The sequence below is a fragment of the Dipodomys spectabilis genome, unplaced genomic scaffold, assembly GCF_019054845.1.
Source record: "Dipodomys spectabilis isolate Male_0828 unplaced genomic scaffold, ASM1905484v1 ptg000001l, whole genome shotgun sequence".
Lineage (NCBI taxonomy): Eukaryota > Metazoa > Chordata > Mammalia > Rodentia > Heteromyidae > Dipodomys > Dipodomys spectabilis.
Genome location: NW_024870678.1, coordinates 23,246,359 through 23,271,506, shown reverse-complemented (window position 1 = coordinate 23,271,506; position 25,148 = coordinate 23,246,359). Strand labels below are relative to the sequence as shown.

Sequence of the window (25,148 nt, the reverse complement as noted above, 5' to 3'; positions counted from 1 at the left end):
GAAAATAGTGACATTTTAAATGGAAGAGCTCCGACAAGGAGGCCAAGGAGGGCGATTTTTATTGTGGGGGATATATATGGATATACAGCTTGCATTTACCATAGTGAACATTTCCTAAGTCATGAGGTTAATGAAGTCACGGCATAAAATAACCAGTATCTAAGTGGCTGATGCTTTGTGAAAATAATTTCTTCTTTGTTCTCACAGTTACAGAACTTACTTGGTAATTCAACTCTCTACCTCAGAGTGAATTTAGAAGGGCTAGCTAATTATAGCTTTAAATGTAAAACACTTTGACAAACTTGAAGTAGAGAGCTGCTTAAATTGATTATCACATCACATGGTTTCTACTTAAATTATTTCACCTAGGAGAATGTCAAACTGTCTTCATTAGCAGATCACGAAATAAATGTGTTTGAAATTCAATTTAATGGAGTCTTGTGATTTTTTTTTAAATATTGATGGCTTGCTACCTGAAATATTCCTGTTTAGGGAATCAACCTCCTTCCCCGCCCATAAATTTCTCTGTACTCCTTTTTCCTCTCACAGTAGAAAACTCTATTTGAAAGTAGCAGTGGTCCCCAAACTTCTATAAATTGTTTATAGGGTTTGTTACCATTGTTCCCCCAGGGAGAATGCTTTTTCTTGTTACATTTGTGTGTGTGTGTGTGTTGTTTAATTCAGAGTCTCACACTTGTTAGGTAGACACATTACCATTTGATACCATGCCTCTAGCCCCATAGTGACTTGCTTATTTTTCAGGTAGTATCTTGCTTTAGGCAAGGACTAGCGTAGACTGCAGTCTCTCTACTTGTTTTTTCTATGTTGCTAGGGATGACATGTCCCTGCCACTGGGTCTAGCCATTGTTTTTCCCCCATATCTGGAATAACAGGCATAGACCACCATGCCCAGCCATTGGTTGAGATGGAGCCTCAAAACATTCTATGTCCAGGCCAGCCTCAAACCACCATCCCAAAATCTCCTACCTCTTAAGTAGCTAGAGTTACAAGCTTCAGCCACCATGCTCTGCTTGATAGTACCTTTTTACAAAGCCACATTCAGATTCTAACCTATGCTATGAGCAACCTGAGATTATTCTAGACTAGAAGAGAATGGTTTGAAACAACTCAGGTGGACTGTTAGTGTAAGAGGAATGTAACAGACAAGCACCTGATGCCTCCACTACCTCATTTGATGGGGAGAGAAAATGGGCCCCCATGATACCAACTGATGGTGACAAGCTAAAATTCCAAGATAAAGAGCAGAAAGCAAGGCCCACTATATGGCCCAGGATTTCAACCTCAAAGTCAATAGCACATTGAATGCTGTAGGATAAAGATGGGAACCAAGGAAACACAATGCTGCTTGTGACTCCTTAATACCATCAATGTTTAGTTATTCTGTTGGCATCTGATGGAAATGTCTCAGGATATTGAGATTGAATAGAAATAAGGACAGCAACTCAAAAGTAAGATTTGATGCCTCCAGAAAGGCATGTTTACTAAAAGGAAGCAAGTGTCCGGCCTGGGTAATCCATTCAGGTTCTGTCTCTAATGAGTGATTGCCTTCTGTTCCGATTGGCCAGAACTTCCATTGACATTCCTGTGTAATTAGCTAGTTCAAGCAATCAACCAAAACCAGGCACCTGACCAAAGCAGGAACTTGTCAGAAAAACATCTTACTCAGCTGGTGCTCTATCACTGGAGCTTTACCTCCAGCCCCTAGAAAAAACAATTCTTTTTTTAAAATACTTTTTTTATATCGTAAAAATACTGTACAGAGAGGTTACAGTTACATGAGCAAGGTAATGAGTGCATTTCCTACTAAGCACTGTTGCCTCCTCCTTTGTTTTTCCCTTAACATCCCTTCCTTCCCCACTTCCGCACCAAAGTTGTAAAGTTCCTTTTCAACATAGTGTCTTGTACTCTCATTGTTACAATGGGTCAACATATATCTCTATTTAAGCATTTTGTTAGAAAAAAACAATTCTTATAAGAGGGTTTGTCTTACTTAAAATAGCTTGGTGTAAGATGGTAACTATCCTCAAGGGGGTGGGACTTATTCAAGCAACCACTTTGACAGAAAAGATTCTAACTCCTACTTGTCCCATACACTCCAACATGATTAGGAATTCCTGGACTAATTAGTTCCCTTTTCAAAAGTTGCCTTGATAAATCTGGTCATTTTTCATCATCTTTGAAAAATATTTTTCTTCTCCTTCCCATCCAAAGAGATGTAGGTCACAATTTAGATTGGCCACAGCTGTAAACAGATATAAATGATGAGCCGCCAATCTTTCATGTATAGATTTACCAAGGGAATGTGTGTGTGTATGTGTGTATACTAGTGTGTACTTTAGTTTTCAAGTACAGTATTGGATTTTTTATATAAGACTCAATCTAACTGTGATTTGTAGGGAAGAGAGGTCCTAGGCCTTAAACTCAGGGCCTGGACACTGTCTCTGAACTTTTGTGCTCTACAACTTAAGCCACAGCTCCACTTCTGGCTTCTTGGCAGTTAATTAGAGATCAGAGTCAGACAAACTTCCTGCCAGGCTGGCTTCGAACTGTGAACCTCAGATCTCAACTTGCCAAGTAGATAGGAGTACAGGCATGAGCCACCAGCACCTGGCATCTTTTTGTATGAGTTAGAATCTTTTCTGTGAAAGTGGTTCCTTGATGTAAACATTGCCATCTTAAGGGTAACCACCATGCTATAAGAAGCTATTTTATTAAGACACATCCAATTGTAAGAATATTTTTCCTAAGGGACTAGAGGTGTGGCTCAAGTGGTACAATGCCAGTTTCTTTAGCCAGGTAGCTTTGGCCCAAATTGATTGGACTTTAATCAAAACATCCTATTACAAGTTACTTCCTGTTCCTGTTATATTTTAACTAAGCAACCTAGCCAATCATGCAAGATTGTGACATTAAGTCCTAACGGGAACCAGGGGCAGTATTGTGTTGGGGATAAAATCTGGAAAGACTTCCTATCCAGTGTACTTGCATACTTGGCTTTTTCTGCAGAAGTCAAATTTTGCTTTGCTGAGTTCCTTCTGTGTTGCTGTCCTATCTTATGCAACACCCTAAGACATTTCCAGCATTTTCTTACCTAAACCTCCCTAATAGTGGAGACAACAGTCATATACCACCATGGTCAGCTCATTTGTTAGATTGGGTCTCCCTAAATTTTTGTCCATGTCCTGGGTTTATGAGCATGAACCCCATCACCTGTTAAAGGGAGTGAAATTTAGCCTAGCATTGGTAGCTTCTAATTCTATACTCTGGCTTGGAGCAAGCAGCTATAGTTTCCAATTGCAAGATCCATTGTTGTTTTGCTTTGCTTTTGGTACTAGCTTGTGTGCTATTTTGGATTCTTAGAGTCATATGCAATATATGTATGTCTTGTCTTTCCAAGGAGATTATTAGTTCCTCTGAGGGCAAGAACTGAGCCTTTCATTCCTCTGTATGTCCTACGTGCCTTCCATAACAGAGTACTAATATATATATATATATATATATATATATATATACACACACACATATACATATACATATATATGTATATATATGTTATTTGAATGGTGGGTCAAAAAATCTTAATACATCATATTTGCTTTGAAAATTAGGAATATGCTACTTCATTATAAACGTCATCATAGTGGTAAAAAACTTGGATCTTTCAATTTAAACTACCATGGCAGACAATAAACCAGTGAACCATCCAATAAGGTTGGTGATAGAAGGACCTTTTCTTTTGTAATTCTAATGGAAGCTTCTTCAGGTGAGACCTATCTTAACCAAGTTCTTTCCCAGCTCACAAAACTATTACACACCAGCTAAATGTTGCTCTATAAAACTCGTTAGCTTAGATTCTTGTTCTCAGTCCTGCCAATTTGTACACCTCAGGAAAATATTATTTTATATATCTGACAATATAATTTATCCTCTTCGCAACATACAGCACCCCTGCTCAGCAATTCATGTGAGTGATGTGAATAGAAAGATAGAAGGAAAGTACTCCAGGAAGCAGGTGAATGAACAATATGGGGATGCCATTGACCTTCTCAGAGAAGATAGTCTTTAGAAATCCTGAATGGTGGGATTATTAAGTAATTCAAATGCAAAATCTGCATAGATTTGTTTTTGCTCATTAAGATGCCTGTTCAACCAAGTATGCAGCACCTCATTTACATAATTATCTAATGGAGTATATTGCACTTCTATGTTGTGCATTCAGTCTGCTCAATCAGAAGAGATTCTAGCCTGCTTAGGAATGTTTGTTAATTAAAAGATTTGGAGATTAAAATGGAGTACCTTCAGCCTTGGGAGAATCCTTAAAGTTAGGTCAATAAAAATAATAACTCTTTCTGTTCATCTGGAACTCACAGCACACTCTGGCTGGCATTCGATGCCTTCTCAGCCACTAGCGCCATTGAAGACAACACTTTTAGAGTGCCACCTTGCTGTTCTTCCATAGCTGGGCTCTTCCTGTCTGTCCAGCTTTGCGTAAGGTCCCTAAGGATCTTTTTTTCCAATCATTGAGTCTGAAAATAAAACAAAACAACAAAATTGTATGTCCCTAATTATCCAACTTATGTAACTATGTCTTGCCCAATTGAGGATACATAACCTAATTTTCCAGTAAGAGATTAATAACCAACTTTATGAAAAAGAGATGAAAATATTAGATGTCTGTGCAATAATTTGGTTTTCATATTTTGACAATAATACAAAAACAGAAAATTCTGTGTGGCTTTTCAAGGTGTCTCCTTTTTATGAAGCCTGCTATCAAAGGCAGTCTTTTTTTTGGGGGGGGGTCCAGTTGTGGGGCCTGAACTCTGGGCCTGGGCACTGTCACTCAGCTCTTCAGCTCAAGGCTAGCACTCTACCACTTGAGCCACAGCACCACTTCTGGCTTTTTTTCCCCCTGCTTATGTGGTGCTGAGGAATTGAATCCAGGGCCTCATGCATGAAAGGCAAGCGTTCTACCACTGAACCCCCTTCCCAGCCCTCAAAGGCAGTCTTCTTGCAAGTGTTTCATTCCTTCTTCATGAAGAAATTTAACTTGGTTAGAAAAATAGATTTGGCAAGTCTAAACTTGTTTGCAGTCCACCAAAGGAGATTCATGCACTGAGTACGTGCTGACTAAATACTTTCTAGGTTCTAGAAGTCAGGATCACCAGGACCACAAAGATAAACTGAGCTAAATTTCATAATATCTCAGTCTAGTGGGGACACAAGTTCACAGATGTGAGTCTATGAAACACAGGCTGCACATCCTATGTCAGGCATTGAACAGAAATTTCTAAATAAGCTGAAGGAAGTTCTTCAGATATGGTGATACCCTACCATCTTGGGCATACTTGTATAAAGCAGGACCTCACTCTTCTGTGATTCATTTTTCACCTATTCAGCTATTCGGCTGGGGTCTGGAGAGTTAGCTCAGTGGTAGAGCACTCACCTAGCATGCATAAGGCCCTATATTCATTGTACCACAAGAGAATTTAAAAATAAGAAGCACCTAAGGTATAATCATCATTATTTAAAGAGAAAAAAATGAAGAAAGGAAAGAATTTATTCTGGAAGCTCTTTGATCACCCCAGGTTTAAAAGAGGATTAAAGTCACTCCAGGTAATATGGAGAACCTGCCATAAAGTACATTCTCTTGGTTTCCAGTGCTTCACACAGCTCTTCTACTTCCTCCTATGTGGGGACTTGTCAGTGATACTGAACAACTCTAGTACCCAGGTCAGGTCCTTTGTCTCTATCATCGCAAAGACTAAGTCCACAGGCACAGAAGAAATAAGATGGCAAAGAAGATACAGTAAAGAAAAGAGTTCCCTTGAGAAAGGAGGGGTCATAAGAGAGGGTCCTGCTTAGGGGTGCTTTGTGCAAGGGTTTATAAGCTGTTCTAAGAGATGCCCAAGGACTCAAGATCATTTGTGACTCTCAAAATCATTGGACAGCCTGCAGGCCTCATCAGTACTCAGACCCAATCAGGCTCCACACAGCCTGCCTGAGCTCTCCATGTGTCTTTTAGTCCCTCTGGTTAGATACACACATTGGTGCAGACCTCTGGGGTCCATTCAATCCTTTGTTTACATGCAAGTCTTCCAGGAGCAATGGGCCATGACATGATGCCCAAGGACATACATGCTGCTCAGGGCCATAGTGTTGTGATGTCTAGGGGCCTGCAGGACTGCTCAAAGCCATGCTGAGAGAGACTGAACCTTTATGAAAGGGAGCCTTTTTCCTGATTTCTCTGCCTGGCTCATTTTCTGCTCTCAGCAAATATCAGCTATCTTCTAAAGGTACAAACATTCCCAACTTTTCTTGTAGAACCATTAAACTTACAAATTGCCTGGGCCAAGAATTTCTACTGAATCCTTAAATAATTCCACTCATCATACATGCCCCTCTTTGTTTTTGATGGATTTGAGTTTTTCCCTTATTGTTACTGATTTGTTTGTTTATTTTATTATCATTTTTCAAACAGAGGCACTCCTAGGTATGACTTAGATTGCATTGGCACTGGGATTCATACTCATGGCACCAGTGCCCATAAAGGAACCTTAGACATCATCAGGGCCACTGGCTCACTCTCCTCCTGTGCTTACAAACCCTTGTTTTATACATGTTCACATCTCTATGGCCTGTTCCTCAACCACTACGTTCACATTCTTGCTCTCTCTTCTTTCTTACATTATACGGGAATTCAATCATAAGAAACAGAGAAGCCGCATTTTGAGAGGTCAGATTGGGAGTCTTTATTGGAAAGTTGGTGACTGCAGGTAGACTCCTGTCCCGAAAACCTGCAGCCCAGAAAGTATCTTGCACAGGCTTTGAAAGGCAAAAACCACATGTTTAGAGTGGGGACCTAAGCCCAACAAAAGCAAGCAGCCGTATAAGGGAATTCTCGGGCATACACAAAGCAAACCATATAGGGAAACAATCAGAAGTGATCAAATCAAATCATCTAGGGGAATAATCGAGGGTGAACATTTCTCTGTAGCAAAGCTTTCCTGGGGCTAAACAGCATGATGCATCTGAAATTCAAAGAATGGCCTATCTCACCTCTAGGCTTTTTCCAGCTGGGTGAAAAGCCCTCACCACCCAGCAAGACACCAGGATGGTGGTAAGAACAAGGCATTGTTACTTAGACCCAGTGCACTTATTTCACTTAGTGCTTTCCTTTGGACACCACCTAGCTCTGCTGGGCTAACCCAACACTAAGCAAGTATCTGCTAAACTCTTTGTAAAGAGCTACACATGTCTCCCACTTGGACAGGCCCCACAGCAATCCCAGAAAATCTTCTCCTGTGAGTCCCCATTAGGAAAGCTGCAGGCTTCCAATAAGCTGAGTCTAGTCATTTCCCATTTATTAGTTATATCGATCAACCACCTCCAGAAGAACAACCAAAACCCTGGCACATATATTAATTCCAAAGTACAGAACAAATTTCAACTGCCAAGAGCTATTTCAAACACTGTTCAAAAGATTAAAGAAAGACCAAAACTTCACCTTACTTTCTTTCTTTCTTTCTTTCTTTCTTTCTTTCTTTTTGTTTTTTTGGTCTGACCTATTTCTTCCTTCCCTATCTGAATTGTTAGCGATGTTCTGTATTATGTTTCAAGACAAGCACCTTTGCCAAAAAACAGTCGTGAACATTTTTTATTGTATTGAGCCAAGCTAAATCTAAAATCTGAGTGCAGGGAGCTCTGGGGCCCCCAGTGATGGGCAAAGCCAGTCCTTGTACTTCTGTGACCAAGCAGAACTCCAAACTCACGGCACCAAGCCATTCTGTTCTGGTGCTTTTCATGCAGACACTACTCAATCTGTTCTTGCAACAGATTCAATTTATAGCATTTGATTCTCCAAGAATGGCACTATAGGCAAGTCAGACTTACCTATCAGACCATCTTAAAAGGCCCCTATAATCCATTGTAGTTTCCAATTGAATGAGAACCCTGAAGTTGTACTTTCATTTCATGACTTTGGTTTCTTTTGTCAGTAAACCAATATTTATTGAGGGCCAGACCAAGTTCTGAGCATAGTGTTGGGCCCAGGAAGTATGAACACTGATAAGACAGCTGGAATTCTGCCTTGGTGAGGTGCACTGTCTGGCCTCTGTCTCCCTTTCCACAATCAGCTCTCCATATGGTTACAGAATTAAAGAGGATGCTATTGGCTTACAAACTCATTCATCAGATGAGAAAGGCAGTGCCATCTTTGATTACAGCAGTGTTCTGGAAGGCTTAGGTAATATTAAGCAAAGTGAATTTCCCTTTATACCATTGCAATGACAGTAAGTGCCTACAGAAATGGCTGCTTACCAAGTCAGTAATAATGTTTACGAAATATACTGTAGGTTTTGGAAGACAGCCACTAGGTGAATTGCAAAATGGGAAAAGTTTCCCCTGTTTGCCTGCCCAATTCATCTGAAAATTGATTGTTACTTTTTAGGAAGAACAGAAACTGGCAGTTTGGACTGGGTTGCTTATTGTAGACTGCTGTAAGAGTAACTGGGCATAGCAATTATTGATGAAGAAGACCGGTAGTCCTCTAGAGACTTGGGCAATCAGTGGGAAAGCACTCTACATATAGTCAGGACTATTGGATTTCAGTCATGAACTATATTCACTACTGCTGATCCAAGGCAGGGTGCTACACAAGCAGAGATTTATAGCCAGTGGTGTTATACTCAATCACACAATAGATTTGCACTCTACTTGGAATTATATGGAAAGCCAGCCCCAAGATTAACAGCACTTTTCATTCATTATGTAAATGACTTAATACAAGAAAACATACACAAAAGCACTACACACATAGTCTTCATGAAATCAAGTAGCAAAAAAAAAAAAAAAGCAAATGTGATCCGCTCTCCAGATACATATCTGGTTCTACACAATTCTCAAAAACATCAACATGAAATTTTTTTTGCACGTTCCAATCATGAATTTTGGCATCAGAAAATTAGAATCAACTTTTCTCTTTTCCATACTCAAAGGAGAAGGTTGATCTAGAGGAATGAATGGATGGGACATATTTGGAATTATATCATGTGAAGAGAAAAAAATCCAAAGGTAAGTATGTTTTCTATGGCATAAATTTTATACATTATTTTAGAATGTATCATAGAAGTTAATACATTATTAGCTAATTGAAAAGCCCAATGATTTACTGAACTCATTGCTAAAAAAGAGGAATTTGAGGAAAATAATGATTTCTAGTCTTTTGCTGTTTTATGTTCTAAAATCTGTTTTATGGAGACATTGGAGTAATAAATGACAAACAGAGATGGCATATCGAACAGCATAAGCTATGAACTAATTTTATTTGAGTTATGCCACAGAATATTGAATTCATCCAAGTAACAGTTGAAATCCCAAGTGCATCCCAATGCTGGCTTTGTATTCGCAGCACCTTGGGTAAAACAGTAAATCGAGGAGTAGGCTGGGAAGAATCATCTGAAGAAGCAATTTTAGAATAGCAAGAGGTGATCAGTCCATCCATGGAGTAAAAGTAGATGAGCAATTGCCAGGGGGCGGGAGGATTGGAGAGAAATGGAAATGACTTGTAATGCCACACAATTTCTTTGTAGTATGCAGGAGACATGGCCTAAAATTAGACAGTGGTGATGGTTGTTCACATCTGTAAAATTTCTATGGTAACTGATATCTTTTAATTAAATTTATTATAAAGCTGTTGTTTTTTTAAGGGGAGGTCTGCACTGACCCTGTAGCAGGAAAAGATCAGGAGTCCTGAGTAGTGTGGTTGGGGGACAGAGGAATACTGGTGAAGATCTGTATTTGTCAAAGATTTGTAAGGGGAAAAGGTAAAGGTATTTTATTCAAGAATTAAAATAAATTGTCCCAAAGGTTGGATTGCAAAGGGTATTACTTTGGGCTATTGTTCATGATACCTCATCTCTCTCTGTGTCTCTTAGCTCTCACAAGCAGAAAACTATTCTCTCTCCCTCTCCTCTTTCTCTCTCCCTCCCTCTCTCCCTCCTTCTCCTTCTCTCCCTCTCTCCCTCTTCCTCTTTCCCTCTCCCTCTCTCCCTCTCCCTCACCCTCTCTCCCTCTCCCTGTCTCCCTCTCCCTCTCCCTCTCCGTCTCTCTCTCTCTCTCTGTCTCTGTCTCTGTCTCTGTCTCTCTCTCTCTCTCTCTCTCTCTCTCACACACACACACACACACACACACAGGTTACTTCTACAAATGAAGCGTATCCTCTGCCCTTTGGAGAACAACATAAAGGTATGAGGAGTAGAGCCTGGGTCTTTGCTGAGTGGCACAATAAACAAGCCCTGGAGCTGCCAGTGAGCACTTCCCGTTACATCCAATGTTATCATATTGACCAAATATTTCTCATTGAGTAGGAAAGCACATAGCGGTGCAACTTGGGAGCCCCTGGCCAGAGCACTTGAGTTCAAATTAAAATTCCTTCTTATCACTATCTATGAGATCTAGGGTAAGTGACTGAACCCCTCCATGCTTCTGTTTTCTCCTTGTATGGTTAAGATAATATGGGCCAGGTGCCAGTGGCTCATACCTGTAATCCTACCTTTTCAGAAGGCTGAGATCTGGGGATCACAGTTCAAAGCCAGCCTGGTCAGGAAAATCCATGACTCTTATCTCCAAAAAACTACTTAGAAAAAGCCAGAAGTGGTGCTGTGACTCAAATGATAGAGCACTATCCTGAGTAAAAGAAACTCAAAAGCTCAGGGACAGCACCCAGGCCCTGAATTCAAGCCCCAGAACTGGGAAAGAGAGAAAGAAAGAGAGAGAGAAAGAAAGAAAGAAAGAAAGAAAGAAAGAAAGAAAGAAAGAAAGAAAGAAAGAAAGAGAGAGAGAGAGAGAAAGAGAGAGAAAGAGAGGGAGAAATAAGGAAAGAAAGAAAGAGAGAAAGAGAGAGAGAAATAAGGAAAGAAAGAAAGAGAGAAAGAAAGAAAGAAAGAAAGAAAGAAAGAAAGAAAGAAAGAAAGAAAGAAAGAAAGAAAGAAAGAAAGAAAGAAAGAAAGAAAGGAAGGAAGGAAGGAAGGAAGGAAGGAAGGTATTAATGCCAATGAATAGCAATGTTCTGAGGATGAATGAACTAGAATGTTTCAAACACTTAGAACCACATGCAGCAAAACCAACACAATAATAACAAATGTCAGGTATTACTACTTACAGTTATATACAACATCCTTCAGTCCCCAGAGAATTTTGAATGTAGGAATCAAGTGAATTGTGAACTGAAGACAGTAAAACTATGAGTTAATCAAGACCCTGGTTGATGAAAAAGTATTAGGCATGCTAAACAGCAAGGACAAATACAGGTCTAAAAAAAGACAAAACCAACATCAGAATCTGACTCAGATTTCATATATGATACAGGTTTTGGAATTGTCTGATGGGATTTTTTAGGTGGTATGTAGTTTGAACTTAGAGCCTCAGCCTTGTTATACAAGCCCTCTACCATTGAGCCAGCCCAAGACCTAATCTGATGGAATTTTAAACAACTGTCATTGACATGTTAAGGGCTCTCATGTAAAAAGTAGACAACTTTGCTAAGACCAGATGGGTAATATAAGCAGAAAGATGGAAACTTTAAGAAGTAGGCAAAAGAAAATACTAGGATTATTTTAAAAAACAAAAGTTAGTATGACAGAAACGAAAAGCTCTATTGATGGACAAAGAATCACTGATGTCTTTAGGCCACAAGATAATTATTAGCGTCTTTGGGCAAGAAGACTTGTACGTTTCACTGGGTTCATTCTTTTATAGTAATCACCTAAAAAATTAAGCCTTGTGACAAGTGACTGCTTTTGCAGGACTTCTGACCCTGTGGGAGTTTAGTCACTGCAGCAGTGTTTGAACTCTCCAGGGTGATTCCACCTATCATCCAAGCAGTTCTGGGGAGTCAGTACCCCAATATTTCTGTCTGATTCATGCCACAATTACTAAGAAAGAAGCAGACAACATGGGGGGGGGGGAGTGGAAACAGCAGGCCAGTTCTGGAAAGAGCTATCTGACATAGATGTTGCATTTCAAGACTGTTTCCAGCTAAGTGTCAGGTAAGGCCATCCATCCTGAAGAATGAGTAGGAACAAATTTTCAAGTCAGGGAAATAATAGGTACAAGGTGGAGATGGCATCTCAGAGCAGAGGGAGAACCGAGTAGCTAAAAATGGGGCACCGTGACTACCTGACTCAGGCTTTGCCAGAGCACAGAGGCTCTGGTGCCTTGGACTTGCCAGGTACTGTGTGTTCCACAGAGAAGTCTCCCTGCTGACCCAGGGCCCACCCTGCCCTGGCACTTACATTCTTGCTCTATGTAGATGTCTGAGTCTTGTCCTGGTGAAGGTGTGTGTCAGAACACCCATGTTCATCTCCTTGGGTTTTTCCTCTCCTGTCACACACTGTGTCCCATCCCTTCCACCATCAGTGTGATACTTACTTTCATGTGTCAATTTGGCTTCTCTGTAGTGCCCAACTATTGGATTAAAGCAGTCGTTTTTAGGATGGATTTGACATTTGTACTCAGTAGACTTTGAATAAAGCATATTGAAGGCCTTAAAGGCACAAACTGAGGTTTCCAGAAAGAGGAATTCTGCCTGAAAACTACAGCCTACAGATATGATTTTCCACCCTGTAGATGTCACATTATCTAGGTCACTAATACTCTTTCTCTGTCTCTCTTTCTCACACACATACACAAGTTCTGTTTCTTTGACGAACAGTAATATAGTGCCTCAGTAAGTTTGTAGACAGAAAAGGGGTCTTTTTTCCCGGTAAATACCAACTCACATCTGTAACTAAAGAGTTTTTTTTTTTTTTTTCAGTGAAAAGCAATCATTCAGACCAGATAAGCTTGGGTATAAATCAGGAGGGAAGTTGTAAGTATCCTCATTCTTAATTCTTTTTTAAAGTAAAAACAAAAAGGCTTACTTCTGAAATTAGCAATTTCTAACTAAAACTATGATAATCTATTCCAGACCAATGTTTTTTAGATAGAATAAATTCTACATAAATATTGCCAAAAAAGAAAAGCAATCATTCTATCCATTTATCTGACAGTGATATTTAACAATAGATATTGTTCAACTTCCCTGCTTTTCATTAATTCTCTGGGAGAGGATGTTGCCCTCTAGCAAGCTGGTGTCAAAATTAATGTTTTTTTTTTAAAAAAGCATCATAATTCTGTCCATTTCTAAATGCTGCCTATGAAGCTCTTACATCTTGAAGATCTTGTAGAGTCCCCTATAGAAGCAATCAATTGCCTGTGAAAATCAGGAAACCAGGACCAATCACAAACTACAATTCCAACTGCTGACCAGCTTCTGGAGTGAAAAACTTGAGTCTTGTTTATGCTCTTTGTTTTGTTTTGAGTTTTGGACATGAACAAACAAAAAAAGACACCGTCTGAGAGTCTCAAAGAGGTGCTGGCAAGTAAAGCATCCTTGTTGTCCAGGGCCTGTCCTGTAGGTGCGGATCCAGGTCTCTAGTTTAGTGGAGGCTACTTCAGTTCACATGTGAACTGAAAAAGTCGGCTGTGGATGGCTTTCATTCAAGAAATATGAGAGGATCTTTTACTTTCTGATGGTATCCTTCACTGGAAAAAGTTTGGTTATTGTTTTAAATCAAAGTGCATGTGAATTTAGGGGTTGTGGGCATGGTTCAGGCAGTAAAGCACCTGCCTAGCAGATGAGGCCCTGAGACAAAATCCTAAGAGAGTGCTTGCCTAGAGAGGTCTGAACAGGCCAACAACTACACACTTGACACTCCACACAACATGTTGGACACACCCAAGCTACAGAACAGAACACAACAGAACACAAGTATCTCTAAAACCAATTCCTAACAACATTTCTTAACAGATAAACTCATACTTTATTTTGACAAATTTGAGATAGAAAAATATGACAATGTGAATCTAGCGGTTGCTTTTTGTGTAATATAGTTTGGGGTGTGCAGTGCAATTTGGGGTTAGCTTTATAGGATAGGCTCTCTTCTGGCCCGCAGAAGTCAATATGACATGACATCTTGGCCACTGTATTTGCCTAAAAGAATATTCAACAGGATAACTGGCTTCCGAAAAGGTTACAGCATTCAATAATATATACTAAAAAGCAAGGAACCAAGACAACATTAAGATGCATTTACAATTCCTATAAGCAGACTTTAGACTTCACACTTAAAGTCCCCAAACTCTTGTTTTCAAAATAACTTCAACATTTCTTATCAGCAGAAGATAGAACAATAGAACACTTATTTTAAAGAAACAAGTGAAAAACTTGAGTAAACATGATATTGAAGATGACTCTAAACAGTAAACAATTTGTTGTATTTATAGATGTCACTTCAACCTTACGCTCTGGCCAGTTGGGCCAGAGAAATTCCATGTTCCATTGATGTAAATCCTTTGAACTTACACTTTAACCAAATGAATACCAGAAAGCTGAACCGAGTGTTGAAGAGGAAGAGGTCAAGGGCAGATGAATGGAGGGAGGGAGGATGAGTGAATGCAGTCACAATATATAATGTGCATATGTGAAAATTGAACCAGGTAATTTGAGGGAATGGGTAGGGTTGGGAGAGGTGGGGGATGAAAGACATCGATCAAGAGGCAGGCACTGTACTCACAAACTGACATGTTGACTTGAAACCCCTTTGTATAACTACTTAAAAGCAATAATAATAACAATAACAATAATAATATAATAAACAACTGTAGGTCTAATTAGCATCAAAAAATGTGCCCCTGGATATAATATGAAATTAAGTGCAGTTCTCATTTGTACACTCATTTCTTGTTAGGAGGGAGCCAGGGGCTTTTGGTGCATGCAGATATTTGGTTATGGTTATAAAGGCAAAAATAAATAAATAAATAAACGAGCCAGAAGGCAGAAGCTGAGTCCAACTTCAGTTTGACTGTGTTAAGTGCTTTCCTGGTGTTTCTCTCTCTCTCTCTCTCTCTCTCTCTCTCTCTCTCACACACACACACACACACACACCTCAGCATAAGTGCTAATTTTGTGGGCTCCTTTTTAGCCTCCCTTCTCCACCCTTCAAGGAATATATCTGGGAGGCCTGGCATTAAAATAGTATTTCTACCATATAAAATAACAGTGTGTACATATGTACATACGTGCCTGTCCCTTTCAAGGACTGGCTAACTCCTCATTTTCTATCAAATAATCCTTCTTCATGTACTTGGTACCCCGAACTAATCTCCATACTTCCAAGTAAGCATCCCTTAGAGACCTCCTACTACCTTCTTCGGAGCTCGCTGGGGTCAGGGAGCCCCCAGAGACCAGCGGAGCCCCTGGGGGGCTGCCCCTGGCCTCCGGCCCACTCCGAAGAGCCGAGCCACCTGCTCCCGCCCCACTCGCTGACCTTCCATCTCCACCCTCCCCGGGCAGCTCCTCCATCTCGAATGGCAGCTGGTCTCCACTTGGCTGCGTTTCCTCTCCCTCCGGCTGCTGCGACTCCAGGTCCTCATAGTGGCTTTGCCTCCTGGTCTCCAGGAATTTGGCCACACAGTAAATAATGGAGCCCAAGGTATTCACCACGACGCCAGCAATAAACAGAGAGGTGGGCTCCACGTCGTTGAAGGCCACCATCCCCACCGTGATGGTGGCGATGCTCTTCACCACGCCCACGAAGCTGGTGGTCACCGCCGAGTTGATGTAGGTACAGTGCAGCGTGGTGAAGTTCATGGCGCAGCCGATCAGGATGCAGGCCACGAAGATGCAGACCATGGTCGGGTCCTTCCAGCCGGGGAAAGCCCAGGCGTGGATGGAGTCGGTGCTGGCGAAGGAGAAGACGACCAGCAGCGGGGTGGCGGAGACGGCGATGACGTACTGCGCGGTGAGCGGCCCGTGCTCGGTGTCGGCGCTTGCCTTCTGGATGAGCACCAGGTAGGCGGCGTGCACCAGCACCGCCAGCACGCCCGTCACGTACCCGACGGGGTCGCCGGTCAGGTCGCCAGCGCCTGCACGAGCACGGGCGGGAAGAAAAGAGAAGACAGCGAGTTGGCGCGAGGGGGAAGGGCAGTACTCACGGGCGGGGGGGGGGGGGGGAGAGGGCACCCCGGGAACGGGCATGGATGGGATGGGAGCGCTCCGGCTGTGCCCACCCAAGTTCCCGAGCGCCCCACCGACGCGCCCCGCGCCTCGGCTGCAAAAACGGGACCGCCAAGCGCAGTCCCGTGCGCAGTGCGCTCGCGACAGGTGCCTCTCCGGACTCCAGTTGCCTCCCGGGCCCCTTTTTCCACCGTCCACGCACGGCAAAGGCCGTGGAGATCAAAGTTGGTCTGGGCTAAGCTCGGTGGCTTCCCGGAGCTGGCACCCAGGTCAACCAGATTCCTGGGTCCTCTTGCCACCCCCTCTCTCCCCGCTGCCCAGGAGTGGGCTCAGAACCCCGAGCCCGCCGAGGGCGGAGGTGGCCGACCCCACCCCGGAATGGGGGCTTCTGGCTCCCCATGGCTTCCGAGGCTCAGCCACCGCCGCAGACAGCCGCCCCTTCCTCGCGAATGCAGCCCCCGCCCCGCGCGACCCCCAAGGGGCCCCGGGAACTCCGGGGCGTCACTCCCAGCCCTCCCCCCTCCATTCCCGCCTCGCGTGACCCGAGGAAGTTCACGGCCCCCCCCCCTCCTTCCGGCTCAGTCCGAGGCTGGGACTCAGACCCCGCGCCCCCGTCCCTTCGGAAGGAAAGGGTGGCGGGGGGGGGAGGGAAGAACGGGGAGGGGGTACCGCGTACCCCAACAAGGCGGGGGTCCCCCCGAGGGAGGAGCAAGGCTGCGCGGGGTCTCTCCGGAGAGCGCACCTTCGCCAGCCTAACGACCCCTCCCCTCCAAGCCGTCCACCTGTCTGCCTCAGTGTCCCCCCGTGGCAGCGCGGGCGGGGCGCGCTCACCTGCCAGGGCGGCGCCGCAGGTGGTGATGAGCACGGCCGCCAGCACCCCGGGCGAGGGCGCGCCGTTCTTGAGCACCAGGACGCCGATGAGCATGGTGACCAGGGGCAGGCAGCGCTTGAAGACCACGTACATGGGCAGGCTGAGGCCGCGCAGGGACCAGAGCGTGAGGCTGGACTGCAGCGTGGACAGCACGGCGACCCCCGCGAAGGCGCGCGCCAGGCGCAGGCCGAAGGGGGGCACGGCGATGAGCCCCAGGCGCCGCAGCAGCTCCAGGCTCAGCGCCGCCGTGGAGCTGGTCAGACACTGCACCAGCGTCAGGAAGGAGAACTGGTAGCGGCTGATGAGGAACTTGAGCAGGATGTTGAGGGAGCCCGAGAACACCCCGTGCGCGATGGCCACCGAGATGCCCAGCACGCGGCCCCGGCACAGCTGCCGCATGGCGGCGGCGGCGGAGCTCCGGGCCCTGCGGGAGCGGCGCGGAGGGGAGCGCGGCGAGGGCGCCCACCCCGGGCGCGCGGGCTCGGCCGCGGAGGGCAGCTCCAGCCCGGCGTCCTCGCGGCTCCGCGCCTCCGCGCCCGACTGCCCCGCGGCTCCGCGGAGGCGGGGGTGGGTGGCTCCGAAAAGTGGCGGGGTGGGGGCACGGCCGGAGAGCGGCGGCGGGAACGCCCGCGACCGCGACTGGGAAGTCGCTGGCGGGCTGTGTCCCCCCGCGGATTCCCCGTCCAGGAAGGCGGCGGCCGCCGCAGGCAGGGCTGAGTGGGCCTGCGCCCCTCGGGCATGCAGCACCCACGCGTGCCGCCTCGTGTCTCCGACAGTGGTCACGGTTTGGAGGGGATCCCGGGCACTACGAAACCGCGATCACAAGCAACAGGGGCTTTGGCGGCCACGAGGGACGGCGCCCCCAGCCCTGCTGCTCGGGTGCCGCCGCGAGTTTTCCGCCCACGGTCTCTCCCGGCAGAAGCCGTCGGTGATGACGCGTGGCGGAGCCCCTGGCATTCAAGACACGAGCGCCTACGCCCCGACATCTAAAGGGACTCCCTCCCCCCCCCCCCACTCCATCGGGGCGGGCTTCCACCCCGAGCTGGCCCTTTCCGGTGCCAGGCGTGGCGCGCTCTGGTCCGGTGCTGTCCGGCGATCCGCTCCACGGTGCTTGCTGGGGCGGGGCGGGGGGGGGGGCGGGCAGGCGGCCCCCCGCAGATCTCGGGTCCTGGGGGTGGATATAATATAAGCAAGAGAGCAGCAACAGAGAGTGCGGGGTGAATAGTCACTTCGGTCTGGGTGCACCGAGGGGTGCGGGCAATGGGCGGGATGGGGCGGGGTGAGAAGGCACGGCGGGAATGGGAAACGGGCTCGGCATCCTGCGGGGATCTGGGAGGCTTTCTGGGGTTCCGGGGAGCCAATGGAGGTCTGCGAGACAGCCATTGGCCGTCTTAGGCAGTCGAACGAGGAGAGGTGCGGGTTCCATCTCTCCCGGCCCCTCAGACTTTGTGAAGTCTGTGCCTGGAAAATGGCTGTGAGCAGAAGAGAATTGTGTATATATTTTTGTTTTTGTTTTTCGGGTGCTTGCACCCACTAAGGTGAGTCTGATCGGAACTCCCTTCCTTGGGAAGTAACGCCCCGCGCCCCGCAAGGAACTCAACCGCGGCCCTAATTGCAGACACAGCCTGATTCCTCGACACGTGCGGCCCAGGCCGGTGAGGCGCGGCCCCCAGCGGGGACGACCGCGCGCGCCGCCCCTTCCCGCCTCGGCGCTTCTTCCTCTGGGCTCACCGGGGGTGCCACCGCGGTTCCACGCCACACCGCCTTGCCGTCACACGCAGGGTCTACTTCTTTCGCCCTTCGACTTCACCTCCGTACTGCACCTCGCACGCCAGCTCGGGTGTTGGAGCTGCGATTGTTAGCGTCACGGCAGGAAGAAAAACAAACCCAATTAAAACCAAAAACAAAAGAACCCATCAGGAATTGCATTCTCACTGCAGTTCTGCCTCTGGGCCAGCTTTGAGTGTGGGCGCTCACTTGCTCCGAGAGCTCTGGCCCATGGGAGCATGGACTAACCACCCGGCTGTCCCCAATAGGTGGGCACTCAGGAACATCCGCTGCGCTAGCTTTCCAGGAATAACACTGGGTAGCATGGCTGGGGGGAGGGGGGGAGGATGCTTCTGATTCCTCTGGAAGCTCTTGGGTTTTATTGCTTAACTTGGGTTGTAACACCCTACTGGCTATGTAAGGGTTTCAAGTTTATGTTATTTCTTTAGGACATAATGCAGTCCGGAGCAGCAGCTCAAATGTGTGTGTTTATTCAGAATTTACACAGAGATAAAATGGGAAAAGTCACTCTCTGTACGACCTCAAGAAATCATAGATTTCTGTTTCTAGGGACCATTCCAATTAAAGCCATTCACTTACAATAGCGGCCCTCTTAAGTGAGTATCATGAAGAAGTAGCTGTACAGACCTAGTTTTGGAATGATTCATTTCTGCCAGCAATTATAATTGCTTCCATTTGCCATCCTAACGTGAGGAGGGAGCTTGGGGGCTGAGTCAGCTACCTTACCTTTCTCATTTCGGCAAAGACTATTCAGCTTAATACTGGAAACGTTCAGTGGCACGAGACGCAGCCAATGTTCTCTACTTTATTGCATATAGTTATTAGGGTTTAAATTTTTTTAATCATCTCATCTATAAACCTGTAACTAGATAAGTTCCTGGAGAAAACTAAGGGGCGGTAGGGGGGAATAATACTATCTTTGGCAAGGTTAATTGAACAGGAATGCAGACCAAAGGCCAGATAGCTATTTGAACAACTGGTATCAAGCACCAACAAAGACACAAGCTCTTTATCTTTAGAAACTACTCAATAACTATTAGTGGCATCCAATCAATCTTGCAGTTCATTCATCCAGCAAACCTATAGAGCAAGTATTTTGCTAGGAAGTCTGTTAGCCAGGGAGGATTCAAGGAGGAGCATGCTGTCCTTGAGCCTCACAGATAGAGGTAAGGTGGCTCATGCAGTTCAGGCAGCTGTGACATCTTGATGCAGGAAGCAGGCGAGCCCCCACTGCAGTTAAATCTGCTTGACAGGTAGGAGAGGCTTCCTGGGAACAGATAACTGGGTTTTGGGACATTTTTTTTTTTTTTTTTTTACCTTTGTGCTCATTTTTTTTTTTTTTTTGGTAGGTTAAGCTTTTGCTCTACCACTTGAGTCATGCCCTTAGCCCTCTTGACTTTTTTTTGTCAGTTGTGGGGCCTGAAATCTGCGCTTGGGCACTGTCCCTCAGCTTTTCAGCTCAAGGCTAGTATTCTACCACTTGAGCCACAGCGCCACTTCTGGCTTTTTCTGTTTATGTGGTACTGAGGAATCAAACCCAAGGCCTCATGCATGCAAGGCAAGTAGCACTCTACCACTGAGCCACCTTCCCAGCCCCATGACTTATTTTTAGATAGTCTTGTGCTATTGCCATTCAATCCTTGGACCACAATCTTTCTAACTCCATCTATGGAATAGTTGAGTGAGGTTACGATGTGCTTCACCATGCCCAGACCTATTTATTTTTTAATCAGTGTATATTAAGTTGTATCTAGTAAAAGGGTTTCATTATAATATTTTCATACATGCATATAATGTAGTTCATATTTACCCTAATACTTTTTCTAAACCCTCTTCCCTACTTATTTTTATTTTAATTTTTTTTATTGTCAAGGTGATGTACAGAGGAGTTACAGTTACATAAATAAGTAATCAGTACACTTCTTGTCAAACTTATTCCTTCATTATTTTAAATTGGAAAAGTAACACATGCTCATTCATTGTAGTTTGTAAAGGGAAAACAGACTCTGAAAATAACAAGTAAATATGCTATATCATAACAATGTTCTCATTCTCCATCCACTGCACATAGCTGGCTACCTTTCAGCCCTTTCACTATAGATATGTGTACACAACATCTCCCTTCAAAGGAAGAAAGCTAGAATATCATAATGTACATGCTTCTGTAATTTACTATTTTACTAGGATTTGAACTCAGGATCTTCTGTTTGCTAGCCAGGCACTCTACCACATGAGACATGCTTCTGGCCCTGTTTTTGCTGGTTATGTTGGAGACTGTCTCATGGACTTTCTTGCCTGGGCTGATTTCAAAACTCGATCCTGTGGATCTCAGCCTCCTGAGTAGCTAAGATTACAGGCAACGGGCTCCCTGCTTGTAATGTGCTGTTTTTAAAAAGCATTTTGAAGTAATCAGCCTTCAAGATAGTGCCTAATAACCTCCTGCTTCTTCACATTCACACACTTCTTAGCTTCTCCCATACCATGTCAGAGTTGGTTTTGGAATGGAATATGGCAGCAGTAAGGGCATGGCACTCCTAAGCTGTGGCTATAGAAGGCCGAGGCTTTTTCTCTTTAGCAGTTACTCTGGAGAAAACAAATGCCATGCTGGAGAGTCACCTTGGGCAGCCTACAGGAATCCTGCATGCTGAGTGACTGAGGCCTGCTAACAATCACAGGAATGAACAGACACCTGATCCTGGGCTGCCACCGAGACAGCTTACCTGAATGCCATGAGAATCCAAGCAGAACAAATCAGCTGGGCTGCTTCTGGATTCCCAACCTATTCCAACGTGCATGGCTTAACTGCTAAGATTTGGGGCAATTTGTTACACACTAATACATCTATCAATAGCAACATTTTTTTCCATGTCAGTAGTGTGTGTGTGTGTGTGTGTGTGTGTGTGTGTGTGTGTGTACATGTGTGGATGCCACTCAGGGCTTGAACTCAGGGCCTGGGCACTGTCCCCAAGCTTTTGTGCTGAAGGCTATCACTTGTGCCACAGCTCCACTTGTGGCTTTTAAAAAAATTTTGATGGTTAATTGGAGATAAAATTCTCATGGTTTTTCCTACCCAGGCTGGCTTTGAACTGTAATCCTCAGATCACAGTGGGAGCAGGGGTTGGAGCAAGATGACATTTAGACAATAGCTTGACCTAAACTAGCAATAAATAAAAAAGCGTGTGTAGGGGTGGTCTATGAGGGAGATAAGTTTGGCTGCAACAAAATGAGTGTGTGGTTTGAGGGGGACCTAGGTGGAGAAGGCAGGAATTATTCAATATAAGTAAGGAATTGCTAAGAGTTCATTTTTGAAAAAGTGAAATTATTGCTAAGTTACAGGTTAAGAAGAGCCAAAAATGAAAAGGCCAGCTGGCTGTCAGCCTGTAGCTCCTGGCAGTGATGGACCTCAGTAGGGCACCCAGACTCAGGCTCAGCATCTCAGCTCTTTAGACTTGGAAACTCGATGTTGTCAGTTCACTCAGGAATGACCAGTCAGCAGTTTTACTTCTTAACTTTCTCTGTGAGCCGATTTCTGTAATTCTTAAAGGAGGCCCGCAGTAGGACTACAGGTTTGGATTCAGACATTCAGGCTTCATATACAGTTTCATTACTTCCTGGCTACTGTGACTTTTTTTACTGAGAACTTTGGCTTCCTTGTCTGGAAAACAAGCAGGGCAGCCTTATAGAGAGGTTAGAGATGAAAAGGGACAGCACTTGAGGCATCTCACACTTGTCCCCATCCCCATGGATGGGGACAAGGCAGTGAGCTGCCTTTCCCTTCGTTCATATTCTGTCACTGCAGATACAGGGGGAGCTTAGAAGGTAGAAAGGATGAGAGCTAAAGAATCAGTCATCAGGAGACGAAGGCTGATTTTTCAAAGCTGGAAGGCATGTCCAGGTGCTGAGCTATGAGCCTCCAAGAATCAAGCATCTTGTACATTGTCTCTTAGGGGAGAATCCTGCTGTGTTCATGCTTCTCTTTCCATACACACTCCAGGACACATTGGATAATCGGACAGCAATAATTTATCATATCAAGACTCTAAGAGCCTGAGCTATGTATCATGAAGTCAGGATTATAGGGGGAAATGACTCAAAAGAGATGGGGGAGTTATTTTTGTTTTATTTTGAGCCCAAGCTTGTCTGGAGCTCACAAACTTCCTGCTTCCTTCTCCTCCAGAGTTCTGGGATTATAGGTAACAACCGTGCTCTGTGAGATACTAATTTTTAAATCATAGGTTATGTTTCAAAAGGCACATGATAAATCATTTTGCTAATGTCATCTCTTGCCTTCAAAAAGAAAAATAAAGAATTCCACTTCACTGTAAATATAATGTGGGTTAGGCACTTTTAAGGGGCTATTAAATTCTGCCTGTACAGAACACCCACTGTGGACCCTCTTCATGAGGGGAAGAAGGACAGAAGAACCCCAGGAAGTGTATCATGTGCCACTCCAGTGATAAGGTCGAGCACCTTGTTAGTTACCATCCATTTATATTAAGCAGTGTCACTTAAAAACAATTAGTATTGTTGATGTAAGAAGAAGAGCTGTGCCTTCCTTGAGATCTTTCATTCATTTAACAAATGTTTATCTACCATCGACATCTGTACACCAGGCCTGGTGGTCATTGTTGGGAGGACATGGTCGGAGGCCTAGAGCTGATGGCACTGAAGTGTAGAGATCTTCCCATTTATGAAGCTAGAGACCTTGTGGGTACTTGTGGCTCCAGTTGGTAGCGACAACCTTCTAGATCCTTCAGGCACACTGTGCATATTCAAGTCCCTCTCCTGGCTCCACACTATGTCTTTTGGTCTACTTTTCAATGTATGCTGTCTTCTTTTGGAATCTTAGGTTGTTGTCTTAGAAAGACATGCACAAATATAACAGTCTATATGCTTGAACTTATTTTTCTCTAGTTATTCCAAGTATATTTTGTTCGTTAAAAATTCTCAAAAACTTAAGGGCCAGCCATGGTTTTTAAACACAGGGCCTCATGCTTACTTGGCATTTATGCTCAAGGCTGGTGCTCTACCACTTGGGCTACACATCTAGTCCTTGTTTTTAAAAAGCAAACTTAATTCACAGGTCTTGAACTTGCCCTGCATCAGCCTCCTAAGTGCTAGAGTTACACAAACCTTGGCTTATTCCATATTCTTTTATTTATTTATTTTTGGTCCGGTTGTGGGGCCTGAACTCTGGGCTTGGGCGCTGTCCCTCAGCTCTTCAGCTCAAGGCTAGCGCTCTACCACTTGAGCCACAGTGCCACTTGCGGCTTTTTGCTTATGTGGTGCTGAGGAATCGAACCCAGGGCCTCATGCATGCAAGGCAAGCGCTCTACCACTGAGCCACCTTCCCAGCCCTATTCCATATTCTTAAAGCATGGCACTGTTCCTATATCTAACTGTTCAGGTACATAGTAGATGTTCAAGAAATAGTGAGCAATTAAAGTTACAGCCCATATCTATATCAATATAACATATAGTATTGTGTTCATGCACACACTTTAAAAGAATGTGATAATATCACAAGTAACCAAGAGATGATGTTTATTTTGATTTTTCCAGTAGCAGTGATTCTATTTTACATCAAAAGTGACAAATTAAAAATGAAATATATTACTATTCATATAATCATTGATCTCCCATGTTTTAATTCATTTTATAGTACAGATATAACATTTTAATGGATACTATGCTATACTATAACATCAATTATACCTTAGGATTTTAAGAAATATGGCTTATGTGTCAGGATTACAGAGTGAACCCCAAATTCTTATCAGCTGCTTCAAACAGAGTTTAAAGTTTAAAAAATGAGGAATCTGAATAGCACATCAATGTGTAATGTCTGCTTTCAATAGTTAATTTATTTGCTGTTAAGCAGCTCTTCAGCAACAGCCTGTTTCTGAGCAAGGCTGAGCACCTCAAGCAGGAACAGCAAGACATGCAGGATCATATATTTTTATTGTTTCATCCCAGGAACAGTCAGCTACCTACAAAACAAGAACGAAGAACAAAGAAACACTTAGGTATACAGAAATTCAAAGTGGCTCAAAGATGTAGAGCAATAGGCTTGAGCAAAAAAAATTCAGGGACAGCAACCAGGCTGAGTTCAAGCCCCACAACACCCCCCCCCAAAAAAAAAAGTCCATCATAGAAGGCACCATCAGTCATTACTTACTTAGTGCTGAGGTGTAAGTTTTTACACCATGTTGTGTTAATTTACTCCTAACACATAAAGTTTATGTATTTTTCTTCAAGAGCTTGGACTGGACTTTCAGTGGATCAAGTGTCAACTATTACATACAAGACAATCAGAAACAAGACAGGCTTCTAATGCAACATACTTAGAAATTATGGTTCTGAATTCTTATTCAGTGTTTTTCAGTCTGGTTTCTTACTCACTCAGGACTTCAA

At 44.3% G+C, this 25,148-nt stretch overlaps 2 protein-coding genes across 2 annotated transcripts in view; both read right to left on the bottom strand.

Moving 5' to 3' along the window:
- Positions 1-15,151: 15,151 nt before the first annotated feature.
- Slc35d3 (solute carrier family 35 member D3) lies at positions 15,152-17,345 on the bottom strand. Its single transcript, XM_042673848.1, has 2 exons — positions 16,907-17,345; positions 15,152-15,984 (listed from the first exon to the last, which is right to left on the bottom strand). The coding sequence occupies exons 1-2, from the start codon at positions 17,343-17,345 to the stop codon at positions 15,152-15,154; spliced, it is 1,272 nt and encodes a 423-aa protein (XP_042529782.1).
- A 6,916-nt stretch (positions 17,346-24,261) lies between these two features.
- Positions 24,262-25,148, bottom strand: part of Pex7 (peroxisomal biogenesis factor 7) — a 60,049-nt gene continuing 59,162 nt past the window's right edge. The window contains exon 10 of the mRNA XM_042672773.1: positions 24,262-24,724. Coding sequence (XP_042528707.1) covers positions 24,656-24,724 — 69 coding nt within the window. The 3' untranslated portion in view covers positions 24,262-24,655. The remainder of the gene's footprint in view (positions 24,725-25,148) is intronic.

Coding starts and splice junctions, on each gene's coding strand:
- Slc35d3 (XM_042673848.1), bottom strand. CDS start 17,345: ATGCGGCAGCTGTGCCGGGGCCGCGTGCTGGGCATCTCGGTGGCCATC. Junction 15,985..16,906: donor CTGCGGCGCCGCCCTGGCAG/GTGAGCGCGCCC, acceptor GTGCTCGTGCAG/GCGCTGGCGACCTGACCGGC.